Below are 19,479 nucleotides of genomic sequence, written 5' to 3'. Positions count from 1 at the left end.
AATATTTAACCATATATTCTTAGAGGTGTATAATCAATTGTGTAGTGATAGGACTGTGATCTTTAGCAGGACACAAAGGCTTGGTGTGTATTCCACACCTACATCCTGGGAGCATGGGAAGAGGTCCGTGGGACCGCTCCAGCCTTCATCCGCCTTCGCTGGAGGGTCCGAGGGACCGCTCCAGCCTTCGTCGTCTGCTGGAGGGTCCGTGGGACCGCTCCAGCCTTCATCAGCTTCGTCTGTCTTCGCTGGAGGGTCCGAGGGACCGCTCCAGCCTTCATCCGCCTTCGCTGGGGGGTCCGAGGGACCGCCCCAGTCTTCGTCGTCTGCTGGAGGGTCCGTGGGACCGCTCCAGCCTTCATCCACCTTCGCTGGAGGGTCCGAGGGACCGCTCCAGCCTCCATCCGCCTTCGCTGGAGGGTCCGTGGGACCGCTCCAGCCTTCGTCGTCTGCTGGAGGGTCCGTGGGACCGCTCCAGCCTCCATCAGCTTCGTCTGCCTTCGCTTCAGCCTTCGTTTGTCTGAATCAAACTTTTCACTTGGGGTTACATGTTTGATTTTTGGGTAGGGGGAAATGTTACGTTTCGGTGTGTCAGTGTTTTGTTTTTGCGTGACTGTTATGTATTTCCTGCTTTACTTTGAAAGTCTGTGTTATCTTAGTGTGTTCAGGTTACGTTTTCCCTGTCTCGTCAGTTCTAATTTGCCCCAGCTGTGTTTCCCTCCTGTGGTCCATTCCCTGATTGCTCCTTCTATGTATTTAAGCCTTGTGTTTCAGTATGTCATGGTTGCGATCTTCCCCCGTGTTGTAAATAAATAGTCTGTTGTAAATAGTTGTGAATGGGTTTGTTAATACTTTCGTCATGGGATATTTTCGTTTTGGGATTTTGGTGGAGAGCCTTCGTGGTTTTATTTTCCTTATCTTTGTTTTTCTACGTTGCACCCCGGTTGCCTAGGCCGGGGTGTAACAATAGATATAAAAATATGGAAATGTACTGATGCAGGATCTGAATTATAATATCTCTGGCTGTGGGAGGTAAAATTTCCCTAATTCATATCGAATTGAATCGAATTGAATTGGGACCTTGTGAATCAGAATTGAATCAATTCTAGAAATCAGTGACAATACCCAGCCCTATTTGTGATGACAGTAAATAAATGTCAGACTAACAGCTCCTGTTTTACTGCATTAAAGTGATCAGATGACTTCAGCGCTTTGACATGGATGGTAGTGAAAGCAGGAAATGACAAATGTAGCACAGCAGCAGCATTTAACACGTCTGAGCTGGAAACAGAAACAGAAACTCTGTGATGAACATCATTCATAGAACAGCTTCCTGCTTCTTTTGCTCTGCTATGAAAGAGTCTGACCTGAGCCAGTGTTTGACATGAACACATCAGCACTGCTATCAGTGAGCCTAACAAGAGCCGTTAGCATCATTTCAGTGTTTCAGTAATTTAAAAACACTTCCTGTGGTGGTTACAGTGACATCATGCAGTTTGTGTTTTGACCTCCTGAGGGCGACAAATCAGCACAGACAGAGAGCTCCATTCAAACTTTGCTGCCATCAGTAATAATTCTTCAAATATAATCATCAGTGTTTGAGCAGTTATGATATCAGGGACAATCTAGACATGTGTGACAATACTGAACATGTCACATGACACACCTTAAACATCATGTGATCCACTCTCAGTCTGCAGTTTCATTCATGACTTCAACAGGTTGAAATGAGCTTTGAAGAAAGATCAGTTCAGTGCTGAAATATTCAAACGCTGCAAGAAGAACAACAAAGTGATGACACATGTTTGTGTTTCAAACTGCAGCAGAAATAAATCACAACCTGCCAGAGATCAGGAAGTTTCCGAGGTGCACCTGAACGCAGCACACAGTCTTCCGATGCTCCCGAGTGTCTTCAAACGCCTCTCTAGTTTTTTCCTCCTGCTGAACATTTACTTTCACTTTCCTGAACTTCGTGCAGTGGAGCTTGTTGTTGGTGTGTTTGAAGAAACTGTAAGTTTGCTTTGTTTCCTCCTTTAACAGTTTGTCTTTAGGAACTTTACTGTTTGTTCAGCTCATGTTTGATTTCTTCACACGACAAACTGTGTGTGTGTTTGTATTTCCGGTCTCTCCATTAAAGTCAGTCTGTAATGTTTTTTTTTCAACGAGGCCAAGTGTGTCCGCCATTTTCTGTTAATTTGTTATCAGAGTCACACTGAATGTGGCCTTAGGTCGACCGGAGAGACTCTGAGCTCTGGGTGTTTATATTCACAGGGACAGCAGGAGACAGAGCAGATTTTGTAAATAAATATTTTGTATAGATGTGTGTTAGAGATGGATTCAACATGTCGGTCTTGAAAATACTGCGTCACAAACTGTTGGCTCCGATCCAACAGGAAGAAGTGTAACAAAACACACAAAAGTTATTGTTGTTCACTAAAACTAAACTCAAAAGTAAAACTAGATCTGAAGAAAGTTTAAATAGAAATTAAAAATACACACAATTTAAAACTACATTATTCAGAATGATGAATGAAATAATTTTAGAAAACTAAATAACATTTTACAGGAAATGTCCAGTTAGTGTTTTGTAGTTTGGCTAAAACAAATAACAACAAAAACAAACCCAATAAAAAAAAAAACTTGCTTCATTACACGAGAGACACGAGAGTTCTTCTTTACTGATGTTTAGTGTGCTTCTCTTTGTCATGATATGAGTGAACAGTTGTTGTTTAAGGTGCAGTTCATGTGGAAGCCACCGGAGGGTGGTGTAGAGATATAATAAAAAAGTTATGGCTAAAACCTAAGACAGTGTCATGTCTGCTCCCTGAGGTAATATCGTAACACTCTTAACATACACAGGTACACCGTAGAACTGGTGAATACAAATGTACAAGAAAATTATATTTCAGCATTAAAACATATTACAATATAAAATTCACAAGATATAAACAAATATACCACTTTGGCCTGCAAGTATACAAACCGGTGTTTTTAGAACTTAGGACTTGTTATTTCTTCTTTGACATTCACACGGCTAGACCGTCACCATGAGCAGCTTCTCTGACCTTACTTCCTAAAACAGGAAGTGACTTCTTCTCTTACCTTAAACTTACAAAATTAACCAATTATTTTCCTTATTATGATTATTAATATTATTTTCCTCCGAAAACGTTAGAGCACTTATGCAAGTATGTGATGTCTTGATAAATCGAGCAGATATTTTGAAAATATCTTAAAAGTTTATTTTGTGACCCAGAAAGAGTAATATTTCAAACTCCGCCACTCTGTGTTCCTCCGCCACTGCCTCGTTTGAGTTTTGGACGAAATGGATTCTGGGATATTGCATTTCGTCATTTCGAGGTGATTGGAGGTGATTGGAGACCAGAACAGCCAATTTGTGGTACAAATATAACAGTGTAGAGAAAGAGTTGAGCGCGCACGGGCAGAAATGTTGAGAGCGTAAGCAACACATTACGAGCGAGCGCAAGTGCAAAAACTGAGCGAGAGGGGCTGCTGTTTTGTGTGTGTGTGTGAATAATAGCAAACATTGAAATACATTTTTTGCACACAGCAATGACTTTTGTTCACTTAAATGTAACTTTTCTTTGCTCAAAATAAATTTCTCCTCAAAATGCAACACTTGCAAATTTTTTTTACGTGTGCTCAGAATAGTGGCACAAAAATAACGCCATAGTTAAAGAGCTGCTCTTAGTGTGTGATCAGGATCCAGGATTGAGAGCAACAGCAGAGTTCATGGATGATGAATTACTGGATGGAAAAAGCTTCTTATTAGCAGTAAATCAGTGTGTGTGCAGTTCTCTGCAAACTCAGCAGGAGAAATTTATGTGAAGCTTTAACTCTGCTGATCCTTTTTGAATCATGGATCAGCTGAAATGTTTAAATGGTTATTCCTCTTGAACTGACTGAGGCTTCCAGTCACAGTGAATCAGTGTGTGTCAATGAATGCATCGTGTGTGCTTCACGGCTCCATCTAGTGGACTGATAGTAGAGCAGCTGATGGCAGCTTCCTCTGCCTCACACTGCTGTCTGACTGCATTCAGCAAACACTGAGATGAAGCAGGAAAGAAGCAGCTGATATTTGGACAGCACACATGATGGAAAGGAGGATTTCAGTTGATGTGCACATGAATGATTTGTGTTTCCTCTGCAGGTGAAGGTAGAAAGTGTGTGTGAGCTGATGTGAATTCAGAAGCATGGATCAGTGTGAGGACAGAGAGGAGGGAGTCCGTCCCTCTAAAACCACTCTGTGTGGGGAACATGAGAGCCAGACCAAAGCTCAGAGGTGAGATGACCATCTCTAACTGTCCATGACTCTTCTCCATGTCACAGCTCAGCACTCGCATCACTGCTCTATCATTATTCACAGGAACCCACCTGGACCTCCACCCAGCTCTGTGTCCTTAAAGAGTGGCCGGTCTAAAGATGGCTACATTAATTTTAAAGTCTCTGCTGCAGCGAGGTGAGCTGTTAGTAACATGAACTGATGTCAGTTTGGTGTCTGATTTAAATGATTTTTCTGCTTCCTGGTTTCTAAAATGGATCTCTGTAGGACAGCAGTGTCTTAAAGGACACACAGGCTCAGGTGTAACTGTCACTTTATCTGGTTTAAGACACATTTGAACAGAATTGGCTGTTTTTAACTATTTATTTTAATCAGAAATGGAAATTTAGACATCAGACATCTGGATCCTAAACTATTATAGAAACAGCTGCTAGCAGTGGGTAGTTTGACTTTAACCTTGAGGCTAAGCTAACAGCGTGCCAGCGTATCATCCTGTGAGGATGATACGCTGCTCTAGAAAGCAAATAAAAGGTTTGCAGACCTTAAAGAGGACATCACTCTTATCAGTGGAAGATGTGAGGTTCATAGATGGGACACACACAGTCTAAAACATTGGCTCGCTCAGCGCAGCCCTCCAGGACACAGCTGTTTGGCTTCCTTCCACCTGTCCTCATCCTCCTCCGGCTCCACACCTACACATCAGTGGTCCTGGGCTGAAGTGAGGGACTCAGTTAGAGCTGTTTCTGAACCGCGGCACAGGGAGTTTTATCAGACTCCTTAGCCTCAGCACCTGGCTCCAGAATACAGAGCTGCTAACATAGGTTTTATTGACACTTTTAATCTGTTTGTAAAATCATTCCTCTCTTTTCTAAACCCACAGAGTCAATTCCAACTGGTTAGGGAGCCAAATAATACGTGATGCAAAGATATTAGTGTCTCTGACCACAAATGTATTCTGTTTTATGTCCAAACAACCTGCTAGGAACAAGCCAAAACCTACATGCACACATACTTTTAACACCTCCAATGCAGTCAACCTAACAGCAACTCTCCAGAAACACTGTCTCTTGGACTCCTTTAGCATAGTAACTGTGGAGGCTCTTACAGAGGTGATTTATTCAGTGAAGCTCTTTTTCTGAGCCCCTGAGATCCCGCTGTTAGATTTCAGGAAGTTTATGAATCTCCACATTCTGTTTGTAATTAATTTCTCACTCCTAACTTGTTCTGTCCCTGTTTATTTTGAAAATCAATTAATAATATGAATAACAATAAAATGGATGAATTTGAATTGGGCCTAATAACACTGAGATATTAGAACTGAGTGGATCAGAGTTACTACTGCAGCCAAAGAAACTTATAATTTTTTGGTGTGAATTTGGAGGTCATACAAAGGAACCAGCAACACTCACCACTGCTGGTACATGATGATGCTGACTGGTAAAGCAGTTTTGGCATGAAGGCCACCCTTTAGTTTTGTCATTTTAAGGTCGGGCTCCAGGTCCATGCTCACACTTTCACCTAGTGGTCTTATCAGAAGTCATTTTACCATAAAGTGACATCAACACACAATTATAAATAATCTTCCAAACATTTAACTGAAGACTCATGTATCTCAAATGTATTCTTAATAATAATATTTAATAGTAGTTACATAACAATGAAACTACACATCTAATCAACACAGCTTATAGCTTTTGTGATTGGCCTGTTCACCAAGTGATTCCTGTTGTGCATTTTCAACTCCCCTTTTCCTTGAGTTTTTGACTTTATCAGTTAAGAGAACTACAATCATCTCCTCAGTTCAAGAAATAATAATCATAACATCTAGTTGAAAAACTAGAGGGACAACTATGTTTGTCCCTGGTAAAAAAGTACATAAAAATAACCACAAGAAAGGTGAAGACCTATGATGGATAAAATCACAGCATTTCACTTTCTTTTAGCTGGCTCCGCATATTAAACGTTGGAACATAACCACACGATAATTACCATGTAATACGCCAAAACACATAAATACAGGCAATAACATTGGCCGATTATTAAGGTTGTTTCATCTGCCAGAATGTTTTGAAGAGCCTAAGTCAAAATCAGGTTTACAGGCCCGTTGATGTCCCCATCCAGCTCTCCTGGAGTAACTGGCTGTCTCCTGGAATCTCCTCCAGGCTCTTGAGTCTGTCACAGCAAACTGCCTGGCAATAGCACATATTGATGGGCTATACTGGATGAGTTGGACTACATATGCAACCTCTTTAGCATCCAGGTATCACCTCATGATATTATTAGTGACACCAAATGCAAAGCTGGTGATGAAATAGGTTAGTTTTTCTTCCTACTGAGTTTGTTTTGTGAGGCTTGTCCCTTAAATTGTCCTCTTACCTCCGTTACATTTTCCCTTACATGACCCCTCAAGGAGTCTCTAAAAGCATTATTTTCATAATGTGGTTGCAGTTAGAACATTTATCTCTCAGAGATGAAAATCATAATATCATAAAATGAAAAAAAGCATAATCTGGAAAAATAAATGTTAAATCTTGGTCTTCGTAATAAACTAAAATGTTTAATCAGATATCACTGGTAGTAGAGTAAATGTGTTTGTGGCAGCTGGGTGATCCCCAGGGCTCTCCGCTCTTCTCTGAGTGGGTGCCGCTATTGTCCCTGTGGTCGTCATCCTAGGGCTCTCGTGCTCTAGGGGGCCTCTGGATGTCTGGGGCCCAGGTCTCCTCCATGTCTGCTATATGTCCTGGGGGTGGGGGGACAGGGCTATGGCTCCTAGTGATGGGATTTCTGGCTCTTTTTAGAGAGCCGGCTCTTTCGGCTCCGAACCGGCTCTTCAGGTTGTTTTGTTGCTTTAATTAATTTATTATTAACAATAATACAAAATTATGCACAAAAGGAATTACTAATGTAAAAAAAAAGTGGTTTTATTTATATATGTTTATATATAAATATATGCGGTGGCCCCTAGAGACAAAACACATTTCTAGCATGAACTGAACTTCCAAAACAGAGCTACTAGATCACTTAAATTATACAATTGAAAGCATATGTGTATTTTTTGTGTATTTATACACAAGCATTCATATATAGTCAAATAATTAAAAAAAAAAAGTTCATTTACCTGTTACTACCACACACCAAATCCGGTCGTTGGTACTTGCTGGCTTGTGTAGCCACCAGGTAACAAAAGCTCAACACTGCGGCCAGCATCCTGGAGCACTTCTGTTGTCTTTTGTACATGTTTTGAGTTTTTACGTGTTTTAGAGTTTGTACGTGCATCAGGGTTCGTACGTGATTTGAAGTTTGTGTGTGCTTTGTCTGTAGGGGCCACCATAAATATACATTTATTTATTCACTCCACATAAAATGTAATAAATAAATCATATAATACAAAAATCAACTATTCACATTTCAAGTTTTAACTATTTAAATTTTCAGCTTTTTCTTTTTGTCATATGGACCTGCATGAATAAACTTTCTGAATCCTTTCATCATCTGCAGCTGAAAATAGTTGTGGATGATTACTATACCTTTCTAATGTGACGTTGTTGTCCCTGGCTCTTTCTCGGTCTCTCCCTCCTGCTCTTCTCCTGTGCTACTGAGTGTAACTACCGTCCCTCCCCCCTCTTCCCAGCGTAAAGCACAAGGCTCGCATGCAGAGTGAAGCGGAAAAATAGTGCAAGAGAGGCTGAGAGAAAGAATGAAAAAAAAAATCACGGCTTGCAATAAGGAGCTGGCTCGCGTCGTTCACGTCAAAGATCCGACTCTAAGAGCCATTTCGTTCGCGACCGACCCATCACTAATGGCTCCCTGAATACACTATTAGACACTTACTTGGAGAAACCTTATGAATACAAGTGTGCTCTCACACACAGGTGTACAAAGAGGTACTCAGACACACACAATCTTGGTCAACTGCTGCCTCTAAAAATATCATTTATTATTGGCACTGTCTGCTGTTCAGTAACATTTTAATATGTATTAGTTATGCATGTGTTGGTTGTTGCCGTTGTTTCTCTGGTTTGTCTTTTTTTCCCCAGCAGGTGTTGAAGCAGATTCTGTGTTTTTTCTCTCCCTCTCCTTCTGTTAACTCTCTCCACAATTTCTCTGTTTTTCTTCTTTTTCTTTTCCATCCCCCAGTGTTGTTCGTTGTAGTTGTAATAACTCAAAATAAAAAATCATAATAAAGGTCTAATAACATATGACTATCAAGTGGACTGTTATGACAAGTGGTGTAAAAGTTTAATTTGGAAAGTAAACCTGCTGGGCATTTTTTGGCCTTCACGCAGCAATTCTGATTGCTACACTGCTGGACAGGAACAAAAAATAAAAGCTGGACACTGGATACTAGAAACTCTCCTGGAAATAAATCCATATTTGTGGGCACAAGTGGTAACATGACAGTAAAACACATTGTCAGTTCAAGAGATAAGGCTCAAGCTACAAACAGACCACAATTAGATGACATTTTCAGAATCTGAGATATAATTTAAATCTTAACTTTGAGCTTGGATACTCAAGAGAACACTGAAGTAATTCACCCTATATCAAAATTCTCAGTGGAACTGGTAAATTTCTACAAAAACAGGGAGTCATCTATATCCTTATCTTTGTCAAATAATCACTGACTGGATCATTATCCTGTGCTTGAACTAATTCTCCATGGTTCCTTCACAGAGTGGATCAGGAGAGCTCAGAGGTTCCCAGTGGTCAGTCTGCCCAGCAGCATCAAACACAGCTGGACTCCATATTTATGGTCTGTACATGTACAACAACTACTTTTACATCTATTCAGTTCACAGTCATCTCCATGCTGCTCTTTGTAGACCAGTGGATTGTCAGTGTGTCCAACATGGATCTGATGTTTGGCTCCATGACTTCAGTGTCACGGTCAGGGAATGTGGAGAAATAAGACCAAAACGCAGGACTCTTCAATGCAGGCAGTGCAATTATTTACAGTGTGGTGAATTATACACAACAATAAATCCCTGTGCGTCCCCGACTCCCACTCTGTGTCTTCTCCAAGTGTCTGTGCTCCGTGTGTCCGCTCTCTAGTGCCCGTGTACTCCATGCCTGCTGCCCTCTCGTTTCTGCACTCATGCGAGAAATCACAGAGGAAGCCATTAGTACAATTGACTTCACTGTGGTAAGCTCACACTCACAAACTCACTAGCTGGAGAACTGACGGGAAGTCTCACACAATGATCCAGTGCTGACTGGAGCCCAGCCACCCTTCTAAATAGGGTGCTCAGAAAGTGGCCATCAGCTGCGGCTTGAGATGGCTGTTGAGCAGCAGGTGTGGCAGCCTTCAATGCGGGAATGCTTCCAGGTCGCGCCTCCTCGGTGACCCAAAACATCCAGGACCATGACCGAACATAAACACACAAACATACACAGAGAGACAGGAAAACAAGGAGAGAACACCACCAAAACACAGCACATGGAAAAATAAACAAATGCAGAAATACATGTGCCCTAGGTCCCTAGACCCAGGCCCTTACATTCAGTCTGATTGGGTCATTCATAAAGTATTCTTTTCCAGCTGCTGGAGGACAACATCATCACTTTTGTGAAGAACGAGCTGAAGAAGATCCAGAAGGTTCTGAGTCCAGATTACCCAGAATGCTTAGAGAGTCATAGGGAGGAAGATGAGCAGAGGAACAGCAGCAGAGAGGCATTTGTGAAGATCACACTGAACTTCCTGAGGAGAATGAAGCAGGAGGAGCTGGCTGACCGTCTGCAGAGCAGTAAGAGGATTTCTATAAAGATTTTAGCAGCTGAATAGATGGAACATTTAGTAACATTTCAAATATATACAGTTTGAAATGAATCTAAGCTGACATATTTCATTGATATGTTGTGTCCTTTGTTCCTTTAGGATCTCCCATTGTAGTTTTTCAACAGCATCTCAAGTCTGTCTTGAAGAAGAAGTTCCAGTGTGTGTTTGAGGGCATCGCTAAAGCAGGAAACCCAACCCTTGTGAATCAGATCTACACAGAGCTCTACATGACAGAGGGAGGGACTGCAGAGGTCAATGATGAACATGAGGTCAGACAGATTGAAACAGCATCCAGGAAACCACACAGACCAGAAAAAACAATCAGAAAAGAAGATCTCTTTAAAGCCTCACCTGGAAGAGATAAACCAATCAGAACAGTGCTGACAAAGGGAGTGGCTGGGATTGGGAAAACAGTCTTAACACAGAAATACACCCTGGACTGGGCTGAAGACAAAGCCAACCAGGACATCCAGTTCATATTTCCATTCACTTTCAGAGAGCTGAATGTGCTGAAAGAGGAAAAGTTCAGCTTGGTGGGACTTGTTCATCACTTCTTTACTGAAACCAAAGAAGCAGGAATCTGCAGCTTTGAAGACTTCCAGGTTGTGTTCATCTTTGATGGTCTGGATGAGTGTCGACTTCCTCTGGACTTCCACAGAACCACAATCCTAACTGACCCTAGAAAGTCCACCTCAGTGGATGTGCTGCTGATAAACCTCATCAAGGGGTACCTGCTTCCCTCTGCTCACCTCTGGATAACCACACGACCTGCAGCAGCCAATCAGATCCCTCCTACCTGTGTTGGCATCGTGACAGAGATCAGAGGGTTCACTGATTCACAGAAAAAAAAGTACTTCAGGAAGAGATTTAAAAAAAGCAGTCTGGCCAAAAAGATCATCTCCCACATCAAGACATCACGAAGCCTCCACATCATGTGCCACATCCCAGTCTTCTGCTGGATCACTGCTACAGTTCTGGAGGATGTGCTGAAATCCAGAGAGGGAGGACAGCTGCCCAAGACCCTGACTGAGATGTACATCCACTTCCTGGTGGTTCAGGCCAAAGAGAAGAACGTCAAGTATGATGGAGGAGCTGAGACAGATCCACACTGGAGTCCAGAGAGCAGGAAGATGATGGAGTCTCTGGGAAAACTGGCTTTTGATCAGCTGCAGAAAGGAAACTTGATCTTCTATGAATCAGACCTGACAGAGTGTGGCATCGATATCAGAGCAGCCTCAGTGTACTCAGGAGTGTTCACACAGATCTTTAAAGAGGAGAGAGGACTGTACCAGGACAAGGTGTTCTGCTTCATCCATCTGAGTGTTCAGGAGTTTCTGGCTGCTCTTCATGTCCATCTGACCTTTATCAACTCTGGAGTCAATCTTCTAGAAGAACATCAAACAACATCCACATTATCTAAACTATTTAGCAAACCAAAACTACAATCTCTCCACCGCAGTGCTGTGGTCAAGGCCTTACAGAATCTAAATGGACACCTAGACTTGTTCCTCCGGTTCCTCCTTGGTCTTTCATTGCAGACCAATCAGACTCTCCTTCAAGGTCTGCTGAAACAGACAGGAAGTAGCACACCGACCAATCACGAAACAGTCCAATACATCAAGAAGAAGCTCAGTGAGAATCTGTCTGCAGAGAAAAGCATCAATCTGATCCACTGTCTGAATGAACTGAATGATCATTCTCTAGTGGAGGAGATCCAACAGTCCCTGAGATCAGGAAGTCTCTCCACAGACAAACTGTCTCCTGCTCAGTGGTCAGCTCTGGTCTTCATCTTACTGTCATCAGGAAAATATTTGGATGTGTTTGACCTGAGGAAATACTCTGCATCAGAGGACGCTCTTTGGAGGATGCTGCCAGTGATCAAAGCTTCCAACAAAGCTGTGTAAGTAAATTGTGGTCATATCTTTACTTCTAAAGTGTACAAAAAAGGGATGCACGATTCAAGAAACATTTATGTTTGTAAGTGGTGTTGGCTTTTTAAACAATCTAATACTGTGCATAGCAGTATTATGTTGTTTAAAAAGCCAACGCAAGGGAGTGTCATCATTTTTCATATATTTATGCTACCAATCAGAAACAGTCCATGTTTTATCTACAGGTGATAAGTATTAATGCCTGAAAATTTAAGAAAAGTAAAAACCCATGGCATGCTTTATTCACATCTAATGTACATGGAACAGGCTAGATTTCTGTTCTCTGCTAAGTTCTTACACATTTCTCCACTATATGCTGGAATAGACTCACACACTGAGCTCAGGAGAATCATAGTTAGTGCACTTGTTTACAGTGATACGACCATAATGTGCTATATACAAAGTGTATAAGGATTAATGTGGCTCCAGGGATCCAGAGTAGAAAAAACAGGCATCCAACAATTCAACTCTCTCAGATCATGAGCCACAAGTGGTCGATTGCTGTCAGGTGTGTACAGCCAAAGGCAGGAAGACCCCGTAATGAATACAAAGACAAACAATAACAGATAGTGAGAGAAGGGAGGGAGCAACAAGAACAGACAGAGAGGCAGAGAGAGAAAAACAAACTTTAAGAGAGGGACAATAATAATCTCTCCTTTCAATTTCTCAACAACGTCAGTGAACTGCTCAGTTGAATATGTCAATTTGCTTTTTTTGTGTCAAGGTCAGGCCCATACTCTGAAACTGCTCATGTTCTTTATATTTCACATGAGTTGCTGTTGTCACATCCAAGAAAGTCTTTATGCATGTTTAATCATCCAGGTAAGTAAATCTCCAAAAGTTGATTCTGTTCATCTGGACATAGCGTTTTTTGGGAGAAACATTTTGTCACTCATCCAAGTGACTTCTTCAGTCTCAGCTGACTGCATGTTTCCCCAATCTTATAAACAGTACATTTGCATATGAACAGAAACCAAATCTAGGTCCTCTAGGAGATATGATACTGTCAGAGCTTATTTTGCCTCCTTTTTATGTCATAAAGCCTTACAAGAAGACAGGGTAAAGGCAATTTAATTATATGTTTAGACTGCATGAATAATGTATTGGATGTATTTATGTACATATATGTATGTATTTTTGCATTAAGGTGTATTGTTGTCTTGAAAAAAAAAAATCTATGACCAAAATGGCTAATAAAGCATTGTAATATCTGCAATGGAAACCAATTAGAAGTTCATTTAAGACTGTTTTTTTTTCTCTTCTTAATATTTGTCACTGCTCGTTAATAAGACAAAAGTAATTCCTATTGGAGTAATTGTTTAATTGATGGAATAATCAATAGAATATTTGATTGCTAAAATAATTGATAGCTGCAGTTCTAGTTCACTCATAATCTTGTCTCCAAGCCCACAAGTTTTTTTCCTCTATTTTGTGATACATCCAAATTGGTCTACAATTAACGGGAGTGAAATAATAGTGGATGGAACCAAGGCCAGCAGAACGAACAATTGAAACTTCTAGAAACCGTAGAAAATAATTTTTCAACAGGTTTAATATTGAAAATGATTTAATTTGATCACATTGACTTTATTTTTTTCAGACTAGCTGAATGCAACCTCTCAGAACGAAGCTGTGACGGTCTGTCCTCAGTTCTCAGCTCCCAGTCCTCTAGTCTGAGAGTGCTGGACCTGAGTAACAACGACCTGCAAGATTTTGGCTTGAAGATTCTGTCTGCTGGAGTAAAGAGTCCAGAGTGTAGATTACAAAAACTCAGGTCAGAATTCAGACTTTCAGTTTTATAGTCATGTTAAATCTGAAATACATTATTGCAATAATAGCTAAACTTTATGCACTTGGTGATTCTTTGCTTACAAATTGAATTCACAGACTAATATTCCACCCAGACGCAACGCTGTTATAACAATATGAGAATTCTTTGTCATTTTTAACCAGGGCATGTCCTGTGCACATTAAAGGGAGAGGTGATATGCAGGTTACTTTTAAAATGTATTCCATTACAGATTACAGAATGCATGCCCCAGAATGTAGCGGATTCCGTTACGTTACTCAATGACAGTAACGTATTCTGAATACTTTGGATTACTCATTATATTATCATGCTTTTTACAACTAGGTGAATGTACTATTGCTGTGATTTATTACTGTTAATGAAGGTCCGAACTGTAGTAAAGGGACCTCTGGCTAATACGTTGGGTTCCGTGTCGGCTCGTAGCCGAAAAATAGCTTTACTTTGTTGTGTGGGTCAACTTTGCTTGCGAGAGACAGAGAGAGGTGTTGAAAGGCTGCTCCAACGGAACTTATTGTTTAGGAGGAAAACACGAACACAGTGTACAGTCGAGTCTTAATAGCTTACTTACAACTGGGCTCGTCAGGCACTCTTCTTGGCTGCAGTGGTTATTATTATATTTACATGCTTCCAGCTCCCATTTCTGCTCGATGACAGCTCGTACTTTTCCACTCGCCTTTTTCTCCCTCCTCGCGCTCACAGACACATAACGGGTATGGCAGTCCATTCTCCCTGCAACACGGACTACACTGCCCATGATGCTACATTCTTTAGAGCAGTAGCATTCTGTCTATTAGCTTAGCACGAAAACAACAAAAAGGCGCATCTCTTTTTTTATGTTTCACAAATGTGAATGAATCCATTACATCTTGTTTCTCCAAACCCATCTCATTAGGTCTTAGATTTTCAATGTCTTCTTGCATATTTTTCCTCTCTTCACCACATCTATGTGCGATACCAATGATTTCCTTCCCGATCTGATACCAAGTAAAATTCAGGGTGGTATAGACAATACTGATACTTTGTACAAAAATGTAATGTTTTATGTATTTCAAATTATAGCTTCATAATGATTACAAGAAATCAGACAAATGGTTCTTATCGCTTAATAATGCAGAATTATCATATAGAAATAAAAAAAAAAACCTGAAGTTGTGCACTATTTGAACATGTATCCTGCCTGCACCACTAAAGGGCTTGGTGAGGGACGTCTGTCTCACCCTAGCAGCACCTGTCCTTCTCCTCTCTCTTCACTTCGCCTCAACATAAGCTCATCATATTCTGTGATATGATTTACTCTGAGGTGTTTGACGAGGTTAGTGATGTTGCCACAACACCTCACTGTCTTGTCACGTGTATGGCAAACCGCTTCTTGGCTGTTTATGGAGGTAAAATACGTCCACATATGACTCAGTTTACGCTTAGCCATTGTTGTGAGTGCGCACTCCAAGGGGCTGCGACACATTTATACAGCCGTATTTCACACATGACTATGAAAGGTGGAAGAGGAAGTAGTTCCTTCCAATGTAAACGAATGATATAGTTTCTTTCTACTGTGTTCCTGTTAATGATAAACTACAAATTTACCCCAAATTACTATAATATCAATATTTTAATGAGGTGCCCGAATCACCTCAGCTGACACCTTTTATGTGGTTGAGGAGCAGCAACTCTACTCTAAGCCCTACTCATTTCGGGGCACGGTCACGGTCGGGGTAATAAAGCTGCGTTTTGAGTTCAGTTCCGTCTCTGAGAGTTGTGAATTTTGGGTCCGATCCTGCCTGCTACACACAGTTAGATTACAATCTCTGTATTTGATATCTCTGTGTCTGCAGTCTGTCAGGCTGTCTGATCACAGAGGAAGGCTGTACATCTCTGGCCTCAGCTCTGAGCTCCAACCCTTCCCATCTGAAAGAGCTGGACCTGAGCTACAATCATCTAGAGAACTCGGGAATGAAGCTGCTGAAGGATCCACGCTGGAGACAGGACACTCTCAGGTATGGAGAGAAGGCCTGATAGAGAAGGAGGAGCTGGAAACATTTCCTGTGTCATTCACTCACTTCCTGTTATTTTTTTCATGCAGGTATGACATGCCTTTTGCTCATTTATTCATCATTAGGGTAGATCTGTGTTTAACTGGGCAGACATTTTGAGAAAAGAATTCTCCCTCTGACCCTGGTTAAGATTTGATTAAAATCTGAATAGAAATAGAAATAGGCCTAAAACATATTTAGCCTAGCATTGCACAAAGACTGAGGAAACTGTTAGGCAGTTAAAGTTTATGATCAGAATAAAGGTATGATGTAAAAACCACATGCATTCTTTCCTCTATATAGCTGAAAGCAAAGAAGCTTGAAAAACTGCCTTTATTTATTCATATACAGCAAAACCAGTACACAGTAAAAAATATTGTATTTGTACAATATTGTACCAACATAGAAAATCAATAAATACAATTAACAGTAAGACTGAGGAAAAAATTGTAAACAGTCTGGTCCTCATATAGTTCTTTTCTGTTCTGGGCACTGAAAACGCTTTTATACAACATTCCACATTCACCCATTCATACAAGTACTTTTATTTCCAATGCTTTTCCAACCTTAACCAACCTTCCGATTAGTAAGTGACCTGCTCTACATCCTGATCCACAGCCACCCCATTAAGAACAATAAAATGGAATGATTAAAATGGAAGACTTGAGTTAAACATGACACAAAATTTAAATGGAATAAAAAAAAAAGAATAAATAACACTTTAAAAATAAAACAAGAATTTTTAATTCATTAAATCCTGCATGCCAGCCCTTCAACATTTTTTTGTAATTTAAAAAACAAACAAACAAAGAAAAATATGACATCCTGTCATGTTGCACTAATAGTATTCATTTAAAGTGTTGTTAAATATGTTGATGTCTTTAGCACTGGGCGGTAAGAAAACTATTTATCTTCCAAATGAGTGTCCAAAACAAGGATGAACACTTGTTGCCTCAGCTCCTCTGCTCACATCTTTAATGTGAGGGGCTAAGATGTGAGGAGAGGAGTGTTGGATGTACAAAGTGAGAAATGAGAAACAGCGAAAGACTGAAAAATTGCATTTGAACTATGTGAATGACATGAAGAGTGATGGCGGAGATTTACTGCATACCAATTTTTTGCTACAAATCCTGAATGGAAAGTAGGAAAATGTTTTCATTGAACAATCTCTTAAGCAGGTAACAATTATAAAATGGAATAAATCTGATTTTCTCTTCTGTTCTTTTTTTCTCTAAAATTCCAACCATTGTTGAATGAATTTGTTGTTCATGTTGAATAAAATGTTGTTTAAAATGAAATAACATGTTAAACAAGTTGTAAAACACAGTAAGAACACTATATTTATTCCTCCAGATATTCTTAAACCTTGGTTGAAGAATATCTGGAGGAATAAATAAATTTCAATAAATATTAACGTTAGCCCGCGACTTTGTTCCAGTTTTAAATTTTGGCCCACTGTGTATTTGAGTTTCACACCCCTGCACTAGACTGATTGTAGGAGATTGTTAGTTGAAACTATGGTGAAGTTAACACTAAATATTCAGACAAGGTCAGTTATGTAGGTATGTAGGTAGGATAAACTAAGACCTAATTTTAAAATAAAAGCAGCCTCCTGGTAAATGCTATTTCCACATTAAGTAACTAGTTTAGTATGTAATCAATGATTAAATTTTTTCATTAAAAAACTAACATCTCCAAATTTCACATTAATCACATTAAAGGAATCAGAGTTAAATAAAAATCTACAGCCATTCCAAAGAAATATCCGGTTTCCACAGACTAATCCCCTTTAAGCACAGTGTTAATCTGCTGTTAAATCAGAACATGAACAGGTATCAGGTGGCATTAAAACACATGAAAACAATGCTGCACTCACTCAAAAGTCAGAGGTCATGTACAGTAACCACACTGACACCAAGAGGAGAAAAACAGCTGGCAGCAAAAGCAGGGGGGGTGTCCTTTCCAGCTAAACAGATGAGGAATATAAAGATAATGAAGGTCACAGTTTGAATCAGTCATATTTCATTTGATACGATGGTGTAGTGACAGATCCAGGATCAGTCCAAATCATCAGCAGTTTGATCCACGTATGGATTGAAGTGTATTTGTGGAAATGTTGGACTGTTTCTTTATAAGTGTGTAACAGTGTGTGTGTGAGAGCCATGTAATGTCCATGTGTGCATGCTGACTGTGCTGCTCTGACCCCCCTCCTCCTTTCAGGGTGGAGCCTGCTGGAGTCCGATGGTTGAGACCAGGTCTGAGGAAGTGTAAGTGTGTTTTTAATGGGATTCATGAAAACAAAGCAGCACACATTCAACCATCTTCATCATTCTGATGTCAGGAGTCATCATCAAAGTGTCAATCAATGAACAGATGATGGATCAATAACTGCAGCTGGATTGTGTTTGTTCTCTCCATCAGATTCCTGTCAACTCACAATCGACACAAACACAGTGAACACAAACCTCCACATTTCTGACAACAACAGGAAGGTGACACATGTGGAGGAGGTTCAGTCATATCCTGATCATCCAGACAGATTTGATGGCTGGTTTCAGTTGCTGTGTAGAAATGGTCTGACTGGTCGCTGTTACTGGGAGGTTGAGTGGAGAGGAAGAGTTGAGATATCAGTAAGTTACAGACAAATTGCAAGGAAAGGAAAAAGCATCGACTGTGTGTTTGGACACAATGATCAGTCCTGGAGTCTGGACTGCTTTGATGATGCTCCTCGCTCTCTCAGACACAATAACAGACAAACACCCATCTCCTCCTCCTCCTCCTCTGTCTCTAACAGAGTAGCAGTGTATGTGGACTGTGATGCTGGCACTCTGTCCTTCTACAGAGTCTCCTCTGACACTCTGATCCACCTCCACACCTTCAACACCACATTCACTGAAACTCTTTATCCTGGGTTTTGGGTTTGTTCTGGAGCTTCACTGTCCCTGTGCTGAGTGGAGTGTAAAGAGTTTCCTCCTGTTAGAGAAACACTCTGACTGTTGAACAGATAGTTCAGTCTGTACATGTCTGTCTCTTTCACTCACAAACATGTTTTCAGATTCATGGATTCAATCAGTTGATGTTTGAAACTCTTCTAAATGATTCCTTGTTTTGTTCCTTGTAAAAGTCTTCCTCTTCAGTCCTTTAAAGATGGAATCTCCCATTATTACAACATCCACATGTTGTTTTTCTGTCTCTTTCCACTCAAAGCTTCACAGTGAATCTCAGTATGTTGTGTTTCTCTGAAGCTCAGTTCACAACCTGCTCCTCTGCATTTTCAACAAGTCTGAGCTCATTAAAATGAATCCAAATGTTTGATTTCTCTTTCTTAATAGGATGTTTCCAAACTCTCCACATGCTCTTACTGTTAATTGTTAATAAATATGTGTGTATAGCACTGCATATGTTGTGTATCACTTTAGTTTGTATGAAACATGAAAACTATCACAAAGGGTCCTGGTGAAGAATCTGCTGGAATTTGGTGACAGACATTAGATTTGCTTTGATGTCAAACTTTTAGAAGCTGTTTCATTGTTTTTCATGCACCTCTAATTTTCTAAAATGCTGCATCAAAATCAAAGATGACGTGATGACAGATGTGTTTATGTCCACAAAGCAGAATGAACTCTATT

General features: G+C 40.4%; 1 protein-coding gene across 1 annotated transcript; it reads left to right on the top strand.

Moving 5' to 3' along the window:
• Positions 1 to 1,947: 1,947 nt before the first annotated feature.
• LOC113017933 (NLR family CARD domain-containing protein 3-like) lies at positions 1,948 to 19,249 on the top strand. The gene is made up of 10 exons (XM_080296366.1): positions 1,948 to 2,010; positions 4,172 to 4,303; positions 4,388 to 4,480; positions 8,978 to 9,056; positions 9,843 to 10,047; positions 10,179 to 11,979; positions 13,611 to 13,784; positions 15,653 to 15,814; positions 18,071 to 18,117; positions 18,272 to 19,249. Exons 2-10 carry the CDS (start codon positions 4,215 to 4,217, stop codon positions 18,799 to 18,801), a joined length of 3,180 nt encoding a protein of 1,059 aa, XP_080152492.1. The 5' UTR covers positions 1,948 to 2,010; positions 4,172 to 4,214; the 3' UTR covers positions 18,802 to 19,249.
• Positions 19,250 to 19,479: the final 230 nt, after the last annotated feature.

The sequence above is a fragment of the Astatotilapia calliptera genome, chromosome 22 (assembly GCF_964374335.1).
Source record: "Astatotilapia calliptera chromosome 22, fAstCal68.1, whole genome shotgun sequence".
NCBI classification, from domain to species: Eukaryota; Metazoa; Chordata; class Actinopteri; order Cichliformes; family Cichlidae; genus Astatotilapia; species Astatotilapia calliptera.
The sequence above is the reverse complement of the archived record's forward strand: the minus strand, read 5'-3'. Positions and strand labels throughout refer to the sequence as shown.

Coding starts and splice junctions, on each gene's coding strand:
- LOC113017933 (XM_080296366.1), top strand. CDS start 4,215: ATGGATCAGTGTGAGGACAGAGAGGAGGGAGTCCGTCCCTCTAAAACC. Junction 9,057..9,842: donor AGCTGGACTCCATATTTATG/GTCTGTACATGT, acceptor ATTCTTTTCCAG/CTGCTGGAGGACAACATCAT. Junction 13,785..15,652: donor TGTAGATTACAAAAACTCAG/GTCAGAATTCAG, acceptor CTGTGTCTGCAG/TCTGTCAGGCTGTCTGATCA.